General features: G+C 53.1%; 1 protein-coding gene across 1 annotated transcript; it reads right to left on the bottom strand.

Annotated features, from left to right (window-relative positions):
- Positions 1-12,799: 12,799 nt before the first annotated feature.
- On the bottom strand, positions 12,800-20,471 carry HSD17B7 (hydroxysteroid 17-beta dehydrogenase 7). The gene is made up of 9 exons (XM_076339841.1): positions 20,415-20,471; positions 20,100-20,303; positions 19,897-19,989; positions 18,852-18,966; positions 17,037-17,231; positions 16,004-16,108; positions 14,877-14,933; positions 14,175-14,273; positions 12,800-13,769 (listed from the first exon to the last, which is right to left on the bottom strand). The coding sequence occupies exons 1-9, from the start codon at positions 20,447-20,449 to the stop codon at positions 13,674-13,676; spliced, it is 999 nt and encodes a 332-aa protein (XP_076195956.1). The 5' UTR covers positions 20,450-20,471; the 3' UTR covers positions 12,800-13,673.
- Positions 20,472-21,324: the final 853 nt, after the last annotated feature.

The following is a 21,324-nucleotide window of genomic DNA, read 5'->3' as shown; positions in this document are numbered from 1 at the left end:
AACCACAGTATTTCAAAATGAAAAGGAAGGATTTCACATATTACTGACATCTTTTGTTGATTTCTTTTCTTTATAAGTGAAAGAAAGCCTTTCTGGTGGTATTTAGCTTGGGTTAAAGACAAGTTTAAGCCTGTCCTTTGGGGGCAAGAGGAGACAGCAAAAGGCAGTTTGGGTTCACTGTGGTCATCTCTAAAGTCTGAACGTCCTCCCTTCAAGGAAAAAACAAGACAAACCCACAGACAGAGGAGGACAGTGGAGCAAACAAGTGTGGCTCTGGCTTTTCTGTCTTGCTGAAAGGCTGGCCCAGACCCTGGCCTGAGCAGGAGGCCCCAGTGTCCCCACGCCTGGCCCCATTCTGTGTGACTGGTCTCATGCAAAACCGGGGCTGCCCAAGGGAGCAGGTAGACGGTGCTCTTCAAGTGCCACAAGTGAAAACATCACTGGGCCTGGGAAAAAGGGAATCTAACAGCCCCATGACAGGCAACAGAGCACCTCTGTGCCTGGAGCTGTGGGTGCAAAAAACCTGCCCCCCCAAGCTCCCCGGAAAGCATGCCCTTGTGCGCCTTGCAGCTCCCTCTGCTGATCTGGGCCCCGCAATGTCTGGGTAGTGCCTTGTCAGAGGCACTGGCAGCAGGGAGACTGTGCCATTAGGGGTCAAGTCAGGCCACGGATATGATGGTGGGAGGCTTAAGATCTGGGCTGGCCCCGACGCTAGGTCTAGGGAGTCATTCATTTTGATTTTAGGGGATGCTGAGCTTGGCAGGACCGAGGGAGGCAGCGCACGCTGCGGCACGTCGTGCCCTTTGAGGACCACCGCCGCCATCCTCAGCCCTGGGGCGGCCGGGCGCTCCCCTCGCCCGGGCACCGCTCCCCGGGGGATGCTCAGTGCCGAGGGCGAGCGGCCTCGGGCAGGTCCCCGAGCAGCACCCCGGGCAGGACCCCGCGCCCCCGGCGCCGGCCGCAGCGCTGCCGCTGCCGCTCCCGGCGCCGCCGCAGTCCCGCTCCGCGGGGACGCAGCACCACCGCGTGGCACCGCAGCCCCGCGCACGGCCCGGCTGAGACAAAGCGGGTGCTTGGGGCTGTCACCCGTTAAAATTCTTTGCAATTAAAATGCTTCGTATCGGGGGCAGAGAGCCAGTGCTGGCCTGCCTGAGACACTCCCCGAGCCTTCTCCAGGCTGAACAGTCCCAGCTCGCTCAGCCGTTCCTCGCAGGAGAGGTGCTCCAGTCCCTCCATCATCTTGGTGGCCCTCCGCTGGACTCTCTCCAGTATGTCCATGCCTCTCTTGTATTGGGCAGCCCAGAACTGGACACAGCATTCCAGGTGTGGCCTCACCAGTGCTGAGCAGAAGGGAAGGATCACCTTCCTCCACCTGCTGGCAGCACTCCCCCTAATGCACCCCAGCACACCATTAGCCTTCTTTGCTGCAAAGGCACGTTGCTGGCTCACGTTCAACTTGGTGTCCGCCAGCACCTCTGGGGCATTTTCCGCCAAGCTGTTTTCCAGCTGGGTGGCCCCCAGCGTGTACTGGTGCATGGGGTCGTTCCTACCCTGCTGCAGGACTTTGCGCTTCCTTGTGTTGAACTTCATGAGGCCCCTGCCAGGCCATTTCTCCAGCCTGTCTCTGGATGGCAGCACGACCCTCTGGCGGGTCAGGCACCTCCTCCCAGTCCTGTATCAGTGGTGGGGGTGGGAAGGACACACACCTGCACAGGACACACCCCAGCCAACTTAGGGCCAAAAGCTAAGAGATACCTAGCATCATCAGTGGGACACGTCATGTTCCTTGTTGTCTGGCCCGGACATGAGCAAGGTCAGCTAGAGGCTGTGGTTGTTCCTTGCACACTCCTGGTACATGCTTTAGCTCTTCCCATCACCTCCCTGTGACCTCAGCTCTGGTGGCTTTCGGTCCCGTGGCCTCAGATGCCAGCACCACATCCTGTTGGGAGAGACCAAAGTTGCAGGAGGCAGGTCTCCTTGTTAGCATTCCCATGCTGGATTTTGCAAGGCACTATAAGCTAGTCCAGATGTGCTTTCCAGAGGTCACATATAGAAAGAGGCTGGTGGAGTATGCCATCATGTCCCTGGGCTCTACAGCTCAGTGCCTGCTGCCAACAGCAGCCAGGGGCTCATGAAGGCAATGCTTCTGTAGCTGCCAAGGGTCAGCAGAGAGATATCTGAGCATTTGAAGTGAGAGGTGGACTCAACAGATGCCACTCACCTGGGAACAGCACATGGTTGGATGGCAGGAGGCCATGCAGCCTGGTGAGGGGCCACAGCAAGCAGTAACAGTCCCTCATGCATCAGCTCCACCATGCAGCTTTGCTGCAGGTGCCCAGGGTGAGGGAAGCTCCCTCCTACCTCCATCCACTGAAGGAGGAAATCCATCTCATGGAGCAATGTGACTAGGCAGGAAAGCTCATGACGTGACCCTGAGTTGCACAGCAATTTGAGAGGTTTCCCTACTGACCTCAGCAGTGACACTTGCGTTTATGCCTGTGAGTCAAATGAGACCTGGGTGAACAGGCACATGCCCTGGAAACCATGTCTTTCCGAGGCTGTCCAACCCGTGTCACCTGTGGGAGGCACGATGGCATCAAGCCTGACCTTTCAGCATCCCTCCTTCAGCAAGACCTGGGCAGACAGAGGAGGTCTGTCCAAGCCAGAATAGGAGATCTATTTAAAAATATGTCTTAAAAATAATAATAATAATAAAACTTTAAAAGAGAGTTTTTTAAAACCTGGAGCAGGCTAGGAGAGTTGCGCTGTGCCAGACAGGCTAGCTGGCTGGGATGAGCCCCAGGCTTCCTAGGCAGGTCTGTTCAACCTGGTAAGAGCTTACAGGAGCAGCTTAAAGCTGGGTTTAGGAGAACTTGCACCAAGCTGAGCTGCATCGCCACTGAGTACAAAGCTCAGGACAGATTACTGTAGTATGAGAAAAGTGGCACTTTATACAAGTTCTACCTTATAATCATACGATGCTGAAATTCATGGCTTCCTATTCCCATTCACCAAGCAGTGCCACCGCCATCAGTGTCAGAGACTTTTTGAACCCTGTCCTGGTTTCAGCTGGGATAGAGTTAATTTTCTTCCTAGTAGCTGGTACAGTGCTGTGTTTTGGATTTAGGATGAGAATAATGTTGATGACACACCAATGTTTTAGTTGTGTCTAAGTAGTGCTTACACTAGCCAAGGACTTTTTAGTTTTCCATGCTCTACCGACTGAGAAGGCTGGAGGTGCACAAGGAGCTGGGAGGGGGCACAGCCAGGACAGCTGACCCAAACTGGCCAGAGGGACATTCCATACCATGTGATGTCATGCTCAGTACATAAACTGGGGGAAAGCTGGCCGGGGGGGCCGCTGCTTGGGGACTGGCTGGGCATCAGTCAGCAGGTGGTGAGCAATTGCATCGTGCATCACTTGCTTTGTATATTCTATTATTATTATTATTTCAATTATTAAACTGTTTTTATCTCAACCCATGAGTTTTCTCACTTTTAGTCTTCCGATTCTCTCTCCCATCCCACCAGGGTGGGGGGAGAGTAAATGAGCGGCTGTGTGGTGCTCAGTTGCTGGCTGAGGTTAAACCATGATGAACCCACCTGGCATTTCCTGCACACCGCGGGTGCCTGTCCTGTGCCAGCGCTGTTACCTGCAGGGTGCAGGCAGCACGGCTCCCGTGGCAGCCTTGGAGACTCTGCAGCCCTGGTCTTCATTCATGGCAACCCCTGCCCCATGGTTACCCCATGTGTGGCAGGGCCGGGAAAATGGGTCTGGCTAGGAGCCCAGCTTTGAGCAGCATGAGAGATAACAAAAAAAGCCAGAGAGTAATGGAGGGCAGTGTCCATCCCCCTGACCCTCAGCTCATACCCGCCTTCTTCCCCAGCGCAGGGATGCAGTCATACACATCCTGCCTCCCTGAGATGCCAGCTGTTTGTACCCGTCCCCACTGCACACTGTAATTAAACCTGGCTGAGCCCCTGTGATCAAGGTGAGGTTCCACCTTGCTGTGTTTCAAAACATAAATCCCCTTGAGCACGCATATCACAGCAGCACAACGTGCCCTCTCCGCTGCGTGGGGCTGTGCAAGACTGTCCCTGGGTTTTGAGGCCACTTAGCCAACGCCAACGCCCTGCCGCATCGGCATGCTTCCAGCGCACCCACACACTGCTGTGGCCGCTCCATCAGTACCTGGACATGCAGGGATACATGAGCTGCCTCTCGGCTTCCGGGCCATCCGGAGCTGATCAGCATGTCCCACCCTTGGTGGAGGCTGTGATGGGAAGGGACGCGTGGGGGATTCACCACAGCAGCAGCATCTCCAGGCACCGCACAGGTGTGCTCACACCACCCTTCACACAGAGGCTGTCTGTGCCCCATGCACATCACACGAGCTCTCACTCTCACTAAAACCCAGCATGGTCACAAAAGGTGGTACCTCTAGAGATGAACGTTCAGCTGAAAACACAAAATGAGTGATCTGTAGACAAAAGCTGTGATTTAACAAGCTGGGTCAGAAGGACAGAAATATCTCGACGCAGCACTGGCCGTAGCACCTTGGGCTGACACCTTCCCACCTGCCCCGGACCCCGTCCTCAGCTCCCTGCCTCCAGGCTGACCCAGCTGCACTCAGAGCAGCCCTGCAAAGACTGGGGACAAGCAGGGCCCGCAGGGGAAGCAGGGGCTTGGGGGGGCCACAGTGCTGCTCACACCTGCCTGAAGCAAGGAGGTGAAACCTTCTGTTTCGACCTCCCAGACAGAAAACCCCACTAGAATTTTCTGGGGAAACCTCCAACTTGGACAAAAGCGAATCTCTGAGGACTGTTTGGCTTCAGTCCGTTTGGCTCTGGAGAAACCAGCCTGGCTCTCCTGTGTAACTCCCAGCCACTCTGGCACCTGCCTTGGGATGTCCCTCTCATTAATACCCTGCTCTGCTCTCTCCTGAGCTGAACTGTGGACCTGAGAGGTCAGGGGACCTGGGCTGTGCAGGAAAACATGGGCAGAGCTTTGCACACCCCAGCCAGCCCCCACTGAAGCTGCTGGTGGTCAGAATTTGGCAACACTGGCAAAGCGAGCATGGGTAAGGTCCAGGACAGACTGCCTGTTCTGCTCCAAACAGCACTTTTGTGGTGTCCAGGACACTGTGGTTGGACCCACAGCCCACATACCGGTGCTCTGCTAAACACTGCAAAGGCCGATCTTTGTCCTGCAGCAATCGTGTCACTGCTGAGCACCTCAGAGAGGGAGACGTGGGCACAGGCAAGAGGAAAAGGTGGGGAGAAAATGGGGATTAGCAAAGGCTGATAAGGACATGACATGTCCCTGGCAGATGTCTGGGTCATGAGGAGTGTTGGCAGGTCCTGTTGCAACTAATTACAAAGCTCAGCTCATCAGGCAGTGAGCAGCAAGCATCAGCCCAATCTGCAGCATTCGGAGCAGGTGATTGAACAGGTAGGGTGGATGTGCCAGGGCAGGTCTCTCCAGAACACAGCCACCATGTGTCAGCAGCACCCGCCGGTGAGGTGCCCCTGGCAGGACATCCGGAGATGGAACCAGCCCCAGCACCACCAAACCTGTCCCAACACGCTCCCTGTTTGCCCTGGAATAACAATAGCAGCTTGCTCCACCACAGTTGGTGCCCATGACTCACTGAGGATCCTGCGGGCTCATGGGGGACCCAAGAGATGTTTGAGAAGACACATCCATCCCACCAGCTTCTAATCCCACCATCATGACTGCGTGCTCACCCTTCTCTCCTATATCCTCGCTAACACTACTGCTCTACACCCCAATAGCATTGTCCCTGAGTTTGGGAAAAGAGAGGAGGGCAGAGGCTGGACCCAGCTCTCAGCCTCCACGGCTGGAGAATGACTGTGCACACCAAGGAGTGATCTCCTGCTGGAGATGGCCCACCCTCGTGGCCCCTTCTCATTAAACACTGTGCCAGGGACCCTGGCAAGAGCCATTGAACTTGCTGAAGGCTTTGTTGATGAAGGAAGTGCCAAGGGCCATCGCCACGTGTGTGGGAGGAAGCCACTGGTGCCCACAGGACTGAGGCGGCTCTCTGGCATCTGGCGAGAGCTGCCTGCTGGGCTGGCACACTGCTGAGTGGTTCACCGGCCCAAGGGCTGGATTTCAGCAAGGCAGAAGTTCAGTCCCGGCATCTGCTGTAGGAGACAAACTGAGTGCTGCTCATGTGACTGGCCGGGTCCCCCTGCAGCCAGGGGGACCTCTGTTGGCTTCTGGTCCCACCGCAAATGTCAGAGGGGTCCCCAAAAGGCCTGCAATGTGACAGGGCAGCCGCCAACACACCCACCCCATGCAGAGCAGGGAGCTCCATCACAGATATTCCCATTGCCAAGCACTCTGGGGTCTCTGCTACCCTGGCACATCTTCCCCCTTGGAGAGAGCTCACCCTAAAAGAGGTGTTTGGGCACAAGGATGGACCTCTGACCTTAGGTGCAAACTGCAAGGCCAGCACATAACACCCCTGGATCCAAAAACCTCGTGACTCAGGGCATGAAAGAAGAGCAGGAGAGCCCAAGGATGTGACCAGCACCGTGGGGCCCTGTAGCAGCAGGGAACAGAGATGTGGATTATTAGTGCTGGCGCTAGTCCTGCTCCAAGAGGGACATTCCAACAAGGGACCTGCAGAAGCCCTTGTCATCAACACTCCAGAGAGTCTACAATAAAACATCTAGAGACACTACCCACTGCCTGTATACAGAGAAATGCCCAGACTGCCCATTGCCCCCACCAATCCAACTTCTCCGACCTTAGAACTGGTGTTCCCTTCCAGCCTAAACATGAGGCAATGTGCATGCTACGGCCTCCTCTCCCTAACTTCACTGACCTCGATCTCTGCTGCTGCCTGGCAGCTAGCCCAGAGATGGAGCCATCCTCACAGCTGGCCTCCAACCCTTTCTGTTCCTCAATATCTCTGCTATTGCATGGACCCAAGTGCCCCCCCCCAGCATGTTCTGCCTGCTCCCATCCACGCAGCCCAGACCCAGGTGACAACACATCCCTCTCCAGACAAGAATGCCTGTCATGAGCTGCCTGGGGAGCTGCTGGGCACAGCAGGAAGAGCTTGAGTTAACCTAAGAGCTGCCTAAGGCCAAGGAAGCCATGACCTGCTGAAAGGTATCCACGGAATTCAAGGCAGGGATGCGATGCAGCTCTCCTGACCCCTGAGCTGTGGCAGCTGCTGACAGGCAGAGCGTGGGTAGGTAGTGTGAGAATCCGCTCCACTCCTGAGTGGTGTTACTGCATTTTAAGGCCATTAAGAGATCACCAATGCCTGGAGGCCATGCAGCACGTGTCCCTGGGCTCTGCGGGGCTGGCAGGTACAGAGCAGCATCCCTGCAGCCTCCACACGCCGCTGCTTGGAAATGACTTATCCAAACCGTCTCAGCAGGTCTGGCTTTTGCTGGCTCACCACGGATGAGCCACTATCTATTCAGAACACAAGGACATGAAATACTGATGCACCTGCCTTGTGCTTCCCAGAGAGGTGCAGGCCACTGTGACTCATGGAGCTACTTCGGAGGTGAATCTCAGGAGTACCTGAGTTCTGGGCGAGCATGCCTAGCTCTCCAGGGCTGAACACGATGCTCAAAAGCATGGCTGTCCTCTCAGCCTTGTCCCAGCCACTTGTACAGGCTGGCTAGATTCCCCACCCCTGAGGTCACTGCTGTCCCTTGAGGGTGGGACTGTGTTCAGTCTGCAATGCTCAGCTGGGGGTGGCACTACGCGCTGTCTCAGTGCTGTGGTACCAAGTAGGGTTACCGGGGTGTTCTCTGTGGATCCAGCCCTGGAGGGGGCCCCAAATGCCCTGCCACCTCCTCTCTGCCGGGCTGCCACATGCCTTCCACTGTCACTGCCCTGGAGGAGCACATGCAGGTTCTTCCAGGGGACATGACTCCCACAGGCAGACGTACGCTGAACCAAACTGAACTGACCAAAGCTTCTGCTGAGACAGACAGAAACAAAGAGCAGGGCAAGACTGGAGCCATGCCTCGCTGGTGCACCCCGAGGTCGTCTTTGTCTTTAGTAGCTTCTCTTTCGAGAAAGAGGATCCTACATAAGTGTTTAGCATCTGCGCTGCCTCGCAGCAAGACCTTATACAGCTTGACCCCAGGCTGGGTATCCAGCCACCTTCTCCTGTATGCTTTGCTTGAGGCAGTTTTAAGGGAGAAATGAGTGCACAGCAATCAGTTCAGCTACTTTGCCTCAAGATGAATGTCATCCAGCCCTGGTTGTTCATCTGCCTGCCCTGTTGTCTCCCCTGCTGGCACTTTGGTTTGATACAAATCCTTGCATCTGCAAGAGGGTTTCTGGCAGGGCAGCCTTCCCAGGCTCCTCTCACTGAGCACTGGTGCCAAAAATGTTAATTATAGCACCGCAGCCTCTCCAAGCTCTGCTCTTACACAGGAGCATCTATTGATAACATAGATAAAGGATTTACTACTCATTCTGATTCTTCTCACAAGTTGTTCCTGAACTCATCCACCAGTTCCCCTTCAAGGTTTCTCCTTTGGGCACAGCTCCGTGTTTTGCAAAGCAATACTGAAAAGCCTCCCTGACCCTGAAGGCAGTCTTGGCTCTCTTTGGGCTTTACCATTTCCTTGGCCATGTGGCACATGTCTGCCTTGAGCCTCTGATATCTCACCCTTCAAGCAATTCAGCCTTACTCTCCCCTGGGAAGCTGTAAAGTGGAGTGGTGAGTGGGAGCAGCCCTGGGACAGGGCCCGGGGGGACTGTGGGGTTTTCATCCCTAGAAACTTCAGAACTCACCTGGACACATCCCTGAGCTGCCTGGTCCAGCCGTGAGGCCATCCCTGCTCAGAGCAGGGGTGGCTGGAGGTGTGAGAACTCCCTCTCAGCCAAAAATTTCCTGGGGCTCAACAATTTGCCCATTCTCAGCAAAACCCACATGGATCCACAGCCCCCTTGGCTCTTCCCTGCCAGACAGACCATTCATGCTCCTGCAACATTCCCAGAGGGGTTTCCGCTCCCCGTTTCTCACCCACCTCTTCAGAGCTATGTCTGTCCTCACCCCCCAGCCCCTCTAGGCACCTCCCCTCCGAGCACTTTCAACATCGAAGTTGCCATTCAAAGGTTAACCCTGGATGTTTTGACACAAGCTGGCTGTATCACATCCACCCCTGTTTACAGGGGCACACGCTGGTCCTTGTTGTTTCCTTCAATCCTGTTGCTTTCCCCTCCTGGAGAGGCAAAGGTCACCCAGCCATGGGGATTTCAGCCCTGCCACACTGATCTCAAGCTTCCTCCTCCCTTGGCTGCAACTTGGGCTGCAGTTCCCACCCACACCCCTACCATCGGTACCCTACGTAGCTGAAAGCCAGCTGAGCTGTAAAGCAATGGAGGACTCAGACTGTGTTTGGAGCAAGGCAACGCATTTGCCCATGAAGATAAGAAACCGGTGACTTGGGATGAGTTATGATGATTAGGTATTAGATCGCACAGCCCGATTGCGCAGGACGTCATAGAGCAACCACGATGAGTTTTCACGCTCAAGACCTGCCCCAGAGCGTCTCTGGAAAGCTTCATATCCGAGGATCGCAAACAGAAAGCTCTTTTCTTAGCACTGACTCACAGCTGCTGCTGCCGGCTCTTCCCCCATCCCATGCCTGGCATTTCTCACCGCCCTGCGTCACCCCTGGCTCTGCCACAGGGCCCCATGCTCTGGGTAGGACCTGTTTTCATTTCACAAAGGGCTCAACAACTCCACGTGCACAACCTCAGCGGAGGCACCTGACTCATGCAATGGCATCAGTGGTGTCTCCACTACCTTAGCAAGCGAAGACGAGGGGACAGGAGCGCATTGGGAAGAGGTTGGCAGATGCACATACCTGCATGCTCTCCTTGACCCAGTTGCTGTTTCTCCATTACTGCTTTCATGCCTGGATGTGCCTGCCGGCCAAAAGAGATTAGCTGGGGGATTAAGCTCCATGCATAGGCGTCTGTTAGCCAAGAGCAGGGCATGAGGAGCCATCCCTCCCTGCAGACCGGCAGCTCTGGTGCATGGGCCAGTTCTGCTCTCAGTCACCTGGGTGGTGGGCAGCCAAACCAGGTGGCACAGCACCCCTTGGGCAGGATTCACCAGGCAAAGTTCACAGAGGGCAGTCTCCATTTCAAGGCACCAGGTCCTACCTGTGCTTTCAGGACAAAAGACAAAACTTGAGAGGTGGTTACGGTTCCCATCCCACAGAACAGTTGCATCCTTTGGATGCAAAGACATCCAGCTTCTCACAACATGGAGGAGAGGAGCAGAAGGTAAGGTCGAGCACGGCCAAGTTTCCTTCTACAGAAGGGCATGGACAATGATGCCTGGGGTCACAAAAGCAGGCAGAAACTCCTATAGAGCAGTGGGGTCCTGTGACACTAGAGCACCTCCTCCAACTGAAGAGCAGACTTCTGGAGACACCTGGGCTGATCGTGCATCTCCAGCTCCACGCAGCACCAAACTCATGGGGAACCACAAACTTTATCCCATCAGGGATGTCCCATCCCAGGTTGTCCCATCTTTCCAGGGCTCAGCTTGTGCTTTAGCGCCTTTTGTTCCTTTTTCATGTAACTCTGTTCGAGCAGGAAGCTGAGCTAGAGATTTCCAGAGGCCACTTTGCATCCACACCAACCACAACCACATGCTCCAGCAGATCCCCCACAACTCCCGAATCCTACACTTGCATCTCCCAGGATGTAACATACATCGCAGTGCACCAGCTGCCTTCAGAGCAACTAAGGTGAAACTAAACCATGCAGTAGGCTGAGCTCAGACACAACAGGACAGAAACACACACTTTCTCTAACCCTGAACCCCAAATCCTCAATGGAGAGCTACAGAGTGCTTTTAAGATGAGCCCAGAAACCTGTTCATAGCTCTATTTGACACCAACATCATGGATAACTCAAAGACTGGCAGTGGTATATCACACATCCTCTCCCCTCACCAGCCTCTGCATGCTCCATAGGCAAAAAGCACTCGCCCCATCCCATCAAGCACAACTTCCCCTGATAAATGCCCAACTTCAGCCCACAGGTACACACTTGAGAAAAAACCTCAAAGGTCCTACCTATGGTCATCAATCTCTGCCCACCCTAGAAATTTGCCACTTTATTCCAGGCTTTAGAAAAAAAAAACCCTCACGTACCAGAAAGCATTTATTTTTCCTAACTATACTAGCTTATTCAAAGCTACCTCTTCTAGCACCTCCAGACCTTACTGCATTCAAATCCTTGGACTGTCGCAGCTACAGCGCCAGCATGCAGCTGGTACAGGACAATACAGGTGATCAGCTCGGCATAAGAGCCCTGTCCTTCCCATCTCCCAGTAGGTTGCACTCATTTCATGAAGCGTTATGTCGGACTCTGTTTTGAGTGACATTTGCTATTTCATTTATCTCACCCCAGAGAGAAAATGAGACAGGGGTAGTATCAGAGAACAGTCAGAGCAGGGAATGACTGAGTGTCTCTGGCTTTGGGGTAGGTGGGGAATCCTAAAGGTGGAGGGGGTGAATGATACCTACTACAGCCCAGGGCAGAAGCACAGCAAAGTTCAAGATGCTCATCTAAAACCAATCAAGATGACATGCTTAATTACTCTCCAGAACAAGGAGCCAAATACTGCTGTAGGATGCTGTGGGGATCAAGTACACCAAGTTGAAGAGACAGCCAGCCACTGACTCCTTCCCTGTGGAGAAGAAACGGCACCAGAAAGGGGGGGCTCTGGCCCCAGGGGGTTTCAGGACACAGCTGAACAAAGCCACAGCACCCAGAGCTGGTGCTGGGACAGACTTTATTGCATTTAAATAAAGAGCCATATAAGCACACCCCAATCTGCTTCACAACTCTGAACAGCTACAGCCATGGCCAAGGGAAGCATCACTCCACAATGGCCAGCTTCTCATTCTGCTCCAGTGTCAGGCCAAACCAGAGTCCGTTCTCATCCACACTAGCGCTGGTAGCTCAGGTATTCACTCGAGGGATGAGAGGTGCTGCTCAGCCCAAACTCAAGACTGAGCTGTTTCTACTGCAGACACCACCATGCCAGCAGTACCCCTCTACTTTGCACCGATACTCAAAAACAATGGAGGGTGGGAGGAAGGAAAAAAATAAAAGCAAGATTCTTTAAATGTGTATCCTTACAAGCCAACTCAATGAAGAGCCTCTGCAGAGCCTTCATTCTCCCAGATGCCAGCTCTGTGCTTCCACAGTTTCCTACACAGACCCCTGAGCCAACCCTTGTGGGCATTCCAGCCCCCCCAGCAGGTTGCACCATCCTGGGCAGCGCAGCCGCACCTCCAGAGCTCAGGGAGTCTCCACCACAGCCAGGGTGGTGCAGGGCTAAGCAGCACAGCCTCCCTCCTAACTTCACCTGGCCCCTGCCAGGCCCCAAGGAAGCGCCTGGGCACACTGTAACACTCCCTTACTAGACAGCATTAAATCAGTAATTCTGTGACACATCAGGGTGAGCAAGCACCAGAGACATCTACGCCTGCCGAGTGCCTAAGGCTGGGAAATGGTCCCAGACATCCCACAGGTGCTCAACACATAAAACCACACTGAAGTCTTCAGAAGTCACTCATATCTTTTATTAACTAGAAGGAACAAGAGAAGTAAACCCAAAGAGGTGGTTAACAGCTCTCCTATGGCAGGAGAGAACAGACCCCATGCTTCCCATGTATGCACAGGCTTATTGTGCAAGGCAACAAAGCCCTCTGAGTCAAAAGCAGCCAGCTATTGGAGGAAGAACACTACTGCAGCAAGGACAAGTCAGTTCCAGTCATTTATTCACTACAGCATTTGAAGTACACCAGGTACTTGAAGCTCCCCAGATAGGCAACAGGAAGAAAACTCAGTACAGTAAATTTTATATAAAAAAAGACAGTTAAATAGATAAAATAACATGGTAACCTCTCACTCTTGCTACAAACAGAGCAGACTAGCCCTGAGTCCAGGTTAACATCAACAACTTCAGTCTTTCCAGCCAGTTGTGGTTACAACATGGCCCCATACCGAGGGGACAGCAAGACATCTGTCCTCAGAGTTGAGGCAAGGGTGCACTTCTCAGACCAGCTCTTCAGGAGCTTGGCTTCAGATGCTGTGCAGAGCCTGACTTCCAGCAAGGTTCAATCTTGTTGAGCATGTCTGGAAAGCCGGTCCCAGCTTTGATGTACAGATGAAGAGCAGCTCTTCTGAAGATGGGCCTTCAAGTACTTCAGGATCAGCCACAGGTAATGTGTTTGAGCCATCTAGAAAGACTGGTAGAGCCAAGATGCAGGGCAGCAGCCCAGACTGTTGCCTTTCCTGCACTAAGCCAGATTTAAGCCACATAATTTGATGCTGTTCCCAAACTGTGTACTGTTCAGTCATGCTTTTGCAAGACACTGCTTTGCAACTGTGTTAAGACAGTCTCCACCTACTCTAGGTCTCCAGTTTTATGCCAGAAAAAATCCCATACCAGAAAGACTAAGTATTTCTCTTCAGTTTTCACATTTCCATTTTCAGGAACTGTTCACCTTCTGTCGAGAAGGAAGATGGGGCCTGAAGCCATGTGCCTGCAGAACAGCAGGCAACACAAGTAGCACCAGAATGAAGAAAGCCCATGTTACCGATACGAGACTTATCCCACTGAGATTGGCTTTACTTAATCTAGGAGATCACTGTATCTCTCTAGAGCCTGCTTCTCCAGTTCCAACAGCTTTTGGTAAAATTTCTCAGCAGTTTCTTCATCCACATCAATCTGGAAGACAATAAGAACAGCACTGTGAGACCACCACCTTGGTGGCAGCCAGCACAGATGCTGAGGGTAGCTCTGGGGATAGCAGGGTGCATCTCCAAAGCTTCTACATTCACAGAGAGGCAACTAAAGGCATCTATCACCAGGGCAGAAAGCCAAAGCATATTTTGGGGAAGCATCATTACACACTCATCCTGTTCTAATCATTGTCTCCACTGTCCTCCAGAGTCCAGCTTGAGCCAGAAGTTATTCTAGGAAACCTCGCAGATAACCCCACGTCAGCATTCAACATGCATCTTGTTTCCACTCCAGCCACAGGACACCCTTGGCGCACCAACCCTTCCACGCGAGGCAGATGGCAGACCCCTAGCCAAGTCCCCCGCAGCAGAAGGCTGCCGCTCCATTTACCTTTCTGGGCTCCACATAGCTCTTCCCCAGTCCAGAAGTACAGCTGTGGTATTTGACAAGCACATCCAGGTACTCTGGCTTCTGTTTGAACAGCCACACCTAGGAAGAACAGCACAAACGTGTACCAAGTCTAGCACACACTGTCCCAACCAAGCCTGCAGTCAAGCACCTGACTGCCAATGGACAAAGGAGAACACCACAGGTGCTTTTACCAAGCAGGGGAAGACTTGATATATAGGGAAGAAGTTTGAGCTGGCTCCCCTCAGCTGTGACCTACCTGAGCCAACAGTAAACCATGTTTATGCTCCAGTGCTAAACCACTAAAGCAGTTCACATGGCTAAACTTGCTCACTACTGTTCTTGATGCACACCGTCCCCTGCATTACTCACCTCCGTCCCCTGTGCCCGTATATCTATGGCTGCTTGACTGCCAACAGGGAGATCAGCATTCTCCCTGACCGAGAGGGAAGGAATAGTGTTTTTCCAAAATCATTTATTTTATGGGCACCTGATGAAGGGCATAAAGCATCACCTGTTGGATCAGCCCTGGTCACAGCTGGTCCCCCAGCACTGACTGCTGTAAGATGTTCGGGGGGGAAATACAGCACCCGCCCTGGCAGAGAGGCTCTTTGTTCAAGCCAACAACACTGGAAGAGCTACCCAGAAGGGAGGAATATTAAAATCAAGTTGTGAACTACTTACATGAGCTTCTGCTCCATTATACGGTGTCAGAGTGTATGTTTTGGCAAAAAAGCGGATCTGACGGGAAAAGAAGTACATGACAATCTATATTTTGGCCCAAGGTTTCTTTGGCAAGCCCTCTGCAACCCAGCCACACCAGATCACCTACCAGAGGTAGAAATGCTTCTCAAAGTTGACTACAGGTAACACTGCACACTTATGACTAAAGCATCCCTTTATCACCACAAACTCTGGTCTCTGGAGCCACCCACCAGATCAGCAAGCCTCGCTCCATGCCCCCACACAAACAGCTCACCCCCAAAGCAAGAGGCAACGGGCCACACACACCTTGCAGGCACTGCTTCTTGAATGATCTCAAGAGCACATCTGGCAGGAGGCAGAGAGGATCTGCAATACTGCCAGTGTTGAGGACAAGTGAGAAGGCATTGCCTCTCCACTGCCAGGAGAAATGTGATCTGTCAGGATCAGCTGCTGCCAGCTGGGACAGCTTAAGCAGAAAGGCCAATCTTGCAGCAAGAGCATCAAGACTTAGAGCAGGCAGCCTGCATGCAGAGACAGAACTATAGTGAACCTGAAAAGCTGAAGCCCAGAGGAAGAAAGGCAAGGAAAGTTTTGGGGAAAGCAGAGGAAGAGGCAATAGAGAGCAGCAGGCTTTGCTTTCCAGAGGGATGGAAAGAAGAGAGCAGGAGACACTGCCTTCTAGAGGGATGGAAAGAGGAACACTGAAAAATAGTCTGTTATAGAAAGGAACAGCATTTCAAAGCACAGGGGCCAAGTTTTGTCCTGAGCTCTGCTGCCACCAAAACGATAAGGTTTCACAAGCCCACAACAGTCTGGCAAACCTTCCAAGGGGAGCCTTGACAAACACTGCTATGGCTGAAGGGCTGAACCCTGGCTCTATGTACAGGGCTGTCCAGCACCAAACCTCCAAACTCAGCTTGGAAATTGGGGCCCCAGGGTGCCGCAGGGAAGGTTTGCAGAGGGGCCAGCCTGCCCAGTCCAACGGAAGGAAGAGCTGTATAGCAGCATGGGTAGCAAGGAGCCAGAAGCACACTGCACATCACTTGCAGTGAAGTATATCACAGCAGGGCTAACTCAACCCAAAACCAGCCAGGAGATCCACTTACCAACCACATGATGGGCATTAGCAGCTTCCACAGAAAAACTGGCAAAATCCTGTAGGTCATGTTAGACATAACAAGACCAGGACAAACAACACTGGAATACAGACCCTGCAGAGAAGAGACCGAATCAGCGTGTAAATACACAACAGTTAGTTTAAGAATGGATCATACTCCTTCCCTCCTAGTACTTCTCAGCAAGAAAATGAAGATGAATATAGAGACCAGTTAATAGTAGATGCTCTCCTCTCTAAAGTTACCAGAGCCAGAGAGTAATTAGATGTAGTGATTTCTGAGAGGTCCAAATTGGAGATGTTCTTGTTAAATCTATGCCCATATCATAGACAGAAGGCGCAGCCTCCCAGCACATCACAACCTCATGCAGCTCAGCAGCAACAGCAGTCATCCCACAAATTACAGCCCGCTCAGATCTCTTAAAGGTGAGATAGCCTTTGATAAGAGTTCAACCTTCTAGGACTAAACCATTTTCTCCTGAAGTATTTCAAAAGAGTGCAATCACTATCGCTGGACTAGGGCTGCAGCTTGCCAACAAAATCCGGCAATGCCCCATAACAGGGAAAGCAGGTTGCTCACAACATCTTAGCATTACAAACTTGAATCGCAGCACGGAGCCATCAGGAGAGACAGCAGAGCCTGCACCTCAAGTGCTTGCAGGCAAAGCTGCTTGAGCAGCCCTGTTCTGATAGGCAGGTATGCCTGAAAAGAGCAGCAGCTCTTTGCTCTTTAGACCAAAGAATTGGTCTTAAAGACACAGCTAGAGCTTGCAAGGTAGGGACCGCTCCTAAAATCTTCTGCTTTCAGAAGTTTTTCTGACAAGAACCCCAGAAGCAGTCTTTCTGGCAGATTCTCCACCACTCACACCACTGGTTCAACCTCAGCCGTGTTTAGTTCTTACATGTGCATTAAGGAACATATCAGATTGCTATGAATGAATGCAACTAGGTAACAACAATGTAATGATAATTATAAACAGTAGGAGCTCATCAGGTTTCTTCAGACATGAAAACCCCATCATCACCTGCTTATTAAATTTCCTGTTCAAAACCACACTTGTCAGGTCAGTAGCGTATTTGGAGGAACTGTATGATTCCTGCCCCTTGGCATGCTGATAGTCAGAAAGGCTGAAGGCAGACTCCCTGGCATTGCTGGAAGAGGTCCAGATGAGTCGTGAGGGCTTTTCGTTACTGCAGAGTAGAGACTCAAGTTGACGAATCTGCAAAAGAATTGTTAACTTACTTAACACAGTAATTTTAAAGTCTTGCAGTATAGCTTTGTAGTTCTTAAAAGCCACGAGCTTATCTCAGCTTTCCTAGTCTTGGTCAATCTTCACTAGACTAGCCAGAAGCAGCCACCGCTCAGGTATAACTTCAGCCCAAGGTCCATCAGGAACATTTACAAGCAGCCACCATTCTCTTACACAGCTCAGTTGAGCACCTCAGAATTTAATATAGCCAAGTCTTGGTATCCACCCTGGACAGAGAGAACTACATATGGTTTACCTCTATCCACTGACTAACTAGAGTAACCTCAAGATTATATTAACCCTTGCAACAATGACTATCACCACTTATGGATTTGATGGGTGGACTGGCCGGTGGTGAGGAATTGGTTAGATGGTCACATCCAGAAGGTAGCTGTCAACGGCTCAATGTCCAGATGGAGATTGGTGACGAGTGGCATCCCACAGGGGTCCGTATTGGGACCGGTACTGTTTAATATCTTCATCAATGACATAGACAGTGGGATCAAGTGCACCCTCAGCAATTTTGCAAATGACACCAAGCTGAGCGGTGTGGTCGAAACGCCAGAGGGACGGGATGCCATCCAGAGGGACCTAGACAAGCTCAAGAAGTGGGCCTGAGTGAGCCTCATGAGGTTTAACAAGGCCAAGTGCAAGGTCCTGCACCTGGGTCAGGGCAACCCCCGGTATCAGTACAGGCTGGGGGATGAAGGGATTGAGAGCAGCCCTGCCGAGAAGGACCTGAGGGTACTGGTGGATGAAAAGCTGGACATGAGCCAGCAATGTGCGCTCGCAGCCCAGAAGGCCAATCGTATCCTGGGCTGCATCAAAAGAAGCGTGGCCAGCAGGTCGAGGGAGGTGATTCCATCCCTCTACTCTGCTCTGGTGAGACCCCACCTGGAGTGCTGCGTCCAGCTCTGGAGCCCTCAGCACAGGAAAGACACGGACCTGTTAGAGCGGGTCCAGAGGAAGGACACGAAAATGATCAGGGGATGGAACCCCTCTCCTATGAAGAAAGGCTGAGAGAGTTGGGGTTGTTCAGCCTAGAGAAGAGAAGGCTTTGGGGAGACCTTACTGCAGCTTATCAGTACTTAAAGGGGGCTTATAAAAAAAGATGGCGGCAAACTTTTTAGCAGGGCCTGTTGCGACAGGACAAGGGGGAATGGCTTTAAACTAAAGGGGGGTAGATTGAGACTAGATATAAGGAAGAAATTTTTTATGCTGAGGGTGGTGAAACATTGGCACAGGTTGCCCAGAGAGGTGGTGGATGCCCCATGCCTGGGAACATTCAAGGTCAGGTTGGACGGGGCTCTGAGACCTGATCTAGTTGAAGATGTCCCTGCCCACGGCAAGGGGGTTGGACTAGATGATCTTTAAAGGTCCCTTCCAACCCAAATTATTCTATGATTCTATGATTTATTGCTTTTTTAACAACACCCGAGACTTTTGCCTTATCATTCCTTATCTGTCAGGCTGCAGCCTGCATCACCGTCTGAACCTGTAAGACAGAACTGATTCATCAGTACCACCTGTACCCGTCCCTACCCACATCAACCACCAGACCAAGGGCTCGATCGTCATACGCAGCCTCACCAGGATAAAGTGTCCGAAGAGGTTGGTAGCAAACACCTCCTGCAGTCCATCTCCGTTAAGCCTGTCTGTCTGGGTCATTATGCCTTCCGCAGTGGTCAGCATGTGAAGCACCTTCCTGGAAGCCAAGGACAGGAGTTAGAGAGGAACACTGCCAGGAGGCATCTACTATTCCCCCACTTCAGTCCTTCAGAAGTATCCCCCACCTCACAGGCACCACACAGACTCTCTAGTTTCACCTTCAAGGGCTCTATTAATCCATGAAAAAGTGACTGGAAAAAGTTTACCTAATATCCTAGCCCCTTTATTTGCAAGTATCTCAATACTGACTAGACCAGAGAAGACTTGTCCCTTCTGTCACTTCACCACAGTGAAGTGCCATTAAAAAAGTCTTGCTCTTCCATTTCACATTCAGTTAACAAAATCAAGCTCCAGTGTGGAACTAAGCCCCAGGGCCATGCCTAATTCAGATAAGGAAAGCAGTCTAGCATCTATGTTCAACACCCCAACAACTGTATGAGACTTGATGCAAGTCACTTTGCTCCCTAGCTCAACTTCCCCATGTTGCTTATGGAATAATGACGCTTATCCCCATGGTGCTTATAGAACAAGCATCAACTCTTAGCTTCACAAAATACCATGATCCACAGCTGAGAACAACTACAAAAACCAACAGTGGAACCAAAACAACAGTAAGGAGACCCAGTAAGAGCAAACTTCACCTCCCCAGCAACACACCAGCATTTTTCACTCAATGCCTAGTGCCAGGAGCTCCAGGCTTTGAGTGAACTCTTGCCCTCCCCCTGCAGGCAGTGGGCCTCACACCAGGGATCAGAAGGAGCACTGGGTGCCTTGGAGCACTTCACCCAGCTGCCAAGCCCACCCCACGCAAGGCCATGCATCCCACAGGGATGTGCTCTGTGTTACGCTGGGAAAGGGAGATAGGGTCTTCAGCCCTGGGCCCAAGGACATGCCTTGGCCACGATGATGCTGCCAGCACCCCATACTGCCCACAAGCCGGGGACTGGACCCCCCCAACATCTCCTACCCAGTGAGGAGACCATGCCAGAGTGCCTTGAAGTTCACGTGTGGGTTGGGCATGATCCCAGCATTGAGGTAGACAAAGTCCAGGCGCTGAAACCTGTGTAGGAAAGAGCACAGGGGTGAGGGGCAGAGGGTGGACAGGGGGGTCCGGTGCGGCGGAGTGCAGGCAGGGGGGGTATGGTGGGGTGGAGGACAGAGATCTGATACCTGCAGCGGAGCTCACGGGCGACACGCAGGACGGAAGCCAGGCTACCCAGGTCCACTTCCACCGTAGAGACCTGGGCGGCGGGGTGGGTGGCCAGGATGAGGTCTCGCGTGGCTTCGCTCTTCTGGGCGTTGCGGCAGGCGATACAGAGATGGATGCGGCCATCCTCCTCCAGCAGCCGCCGGCACAGCGCTAGCCCCACGCCGCTGCAACGGTACGGTGTCAGATACAACGCTGAGCGAGCTAGGGCGGGGCAGGCCCGGCCCGGCCCGGCCCGCTCCGTTATCGTTCCTCCCCGCCCGGTCCCCGCCGCTTACCCGCTGGCACCGGTCACCAGCACCACCCGCTCCATCGCGTACTGCCGTGGCCGCCGCCACCCCCCCCCGCGCTATAAACACTGCCCGCACGTGACGCCCCGCCCCACCCCGCCGCCCCCGCCAATCGGTACGCGCGAAGGGGGCGGGGACCGCGCCGCCGGTGGCGTGATGGTGGGCCGAGCGGAGGGGACGGAGCGCGCTGGGATACGCCCCTTGGACCCGCCCTCCGGTGTGCAGGCCACGCTCATGTAGTGCCGGTCACGCCCCCGCTGTGCAGGCCCCGCCTACTCCGCCCAGCTGCTCGGGTCCCCCTGCTGCCCTTGCCTTGCCTTGCCTTGCCTTGCCTTGCCTTCCTTTGCCTTGCCTTGCCTTGCCTTGCCTTGCCTTGCCTTGCCTTGCCTTCCTTTGCCTTGCCTTGCCTTGCCTTGCCTTCCTTTGCCTTGCCTTGCCTTGCCTTGCCTTCCTTTGCCTTGCCTTGCCTTGCCTTGCCTTGCCTTCCTTTGCCCTGCCTTGCTTTGCCTTGCCTTGCTTTGCCTTGCCTTGCCGTGCTTTGCCTTGCCTTGCCTTGCCTTCCTTTGCCCTGCCTTGCTTTGCCTTGCCTTGCTTTGCCTTGCCTTGCCTTGCTTTGCCTTGCCTTGCCTTGCCTTCCTTTGCCCTGCCTTGCCTTGCCTTGCTTTGCCTTGCCTTGCCTTGCCTTGCCTTGCCTTCCTTTGCCTTGCCTTGCCTTGCCTTCCTTTGCCTTGCCTTGCCTTGCCTTGCCTTGCCTTGCCTTCCTTTGCCTTGCCTTGCCTTGCCTTGCCTTCCTTTGCCTTGCCTTGCCTTGCCTTGCCTTGCCTTCCTTTGCCCTGCCTTGCTTTGCCTTGCCTTGCTTTGCCTTGCCTTGCCTTGCTTTGCCTTGCCTTGCCTTGCC

The sequence above is a fragment of the Aptenodytes patagonicus genome, chromosome 5 (assembly GCF_965638725.1).
Source record: "Aptenodytes patagonicus chromosome 5, bAptPat1.pri.cur, whole genome shotgun sequence".
Lineage (NCBI taxonomy): Eukaryota > Metazoa > Chordata > Aves > Sphenisciformes > Spheniscidae > Aptenodytes > Aptenodytes patagonicus.
The sequence above is the reverse complement of the archived record's forward strand: the minus strand, read 5'-3'. Positions and strand labels throughout refer to the sequence as shown.

Bases quoted from the DNA above. Each gene is read 5' to 3' on its own strand.
- HSD17B7 (XM_076339841.1), bottom strand. From the start codon at position 20,449: ATGGAGCGGGTGGTGCTGGTGACCGGTGCCAGCGG. The intron at 18,967-19,896 runs GTAGGAGATGTT...CTTGGCTTCCAG, and splicing joins TGGCATGGTCTCCTCACTGG to GAAGGTGCTTCACATGCTGA. The intron at 17,232-18,851 runs GTGAGGCTGCGT...ATTCTTTTGCAG, and splicing joins TCTTCGGACACTTTATCCTG to ATTCGTCAACTTGAGTCTCT.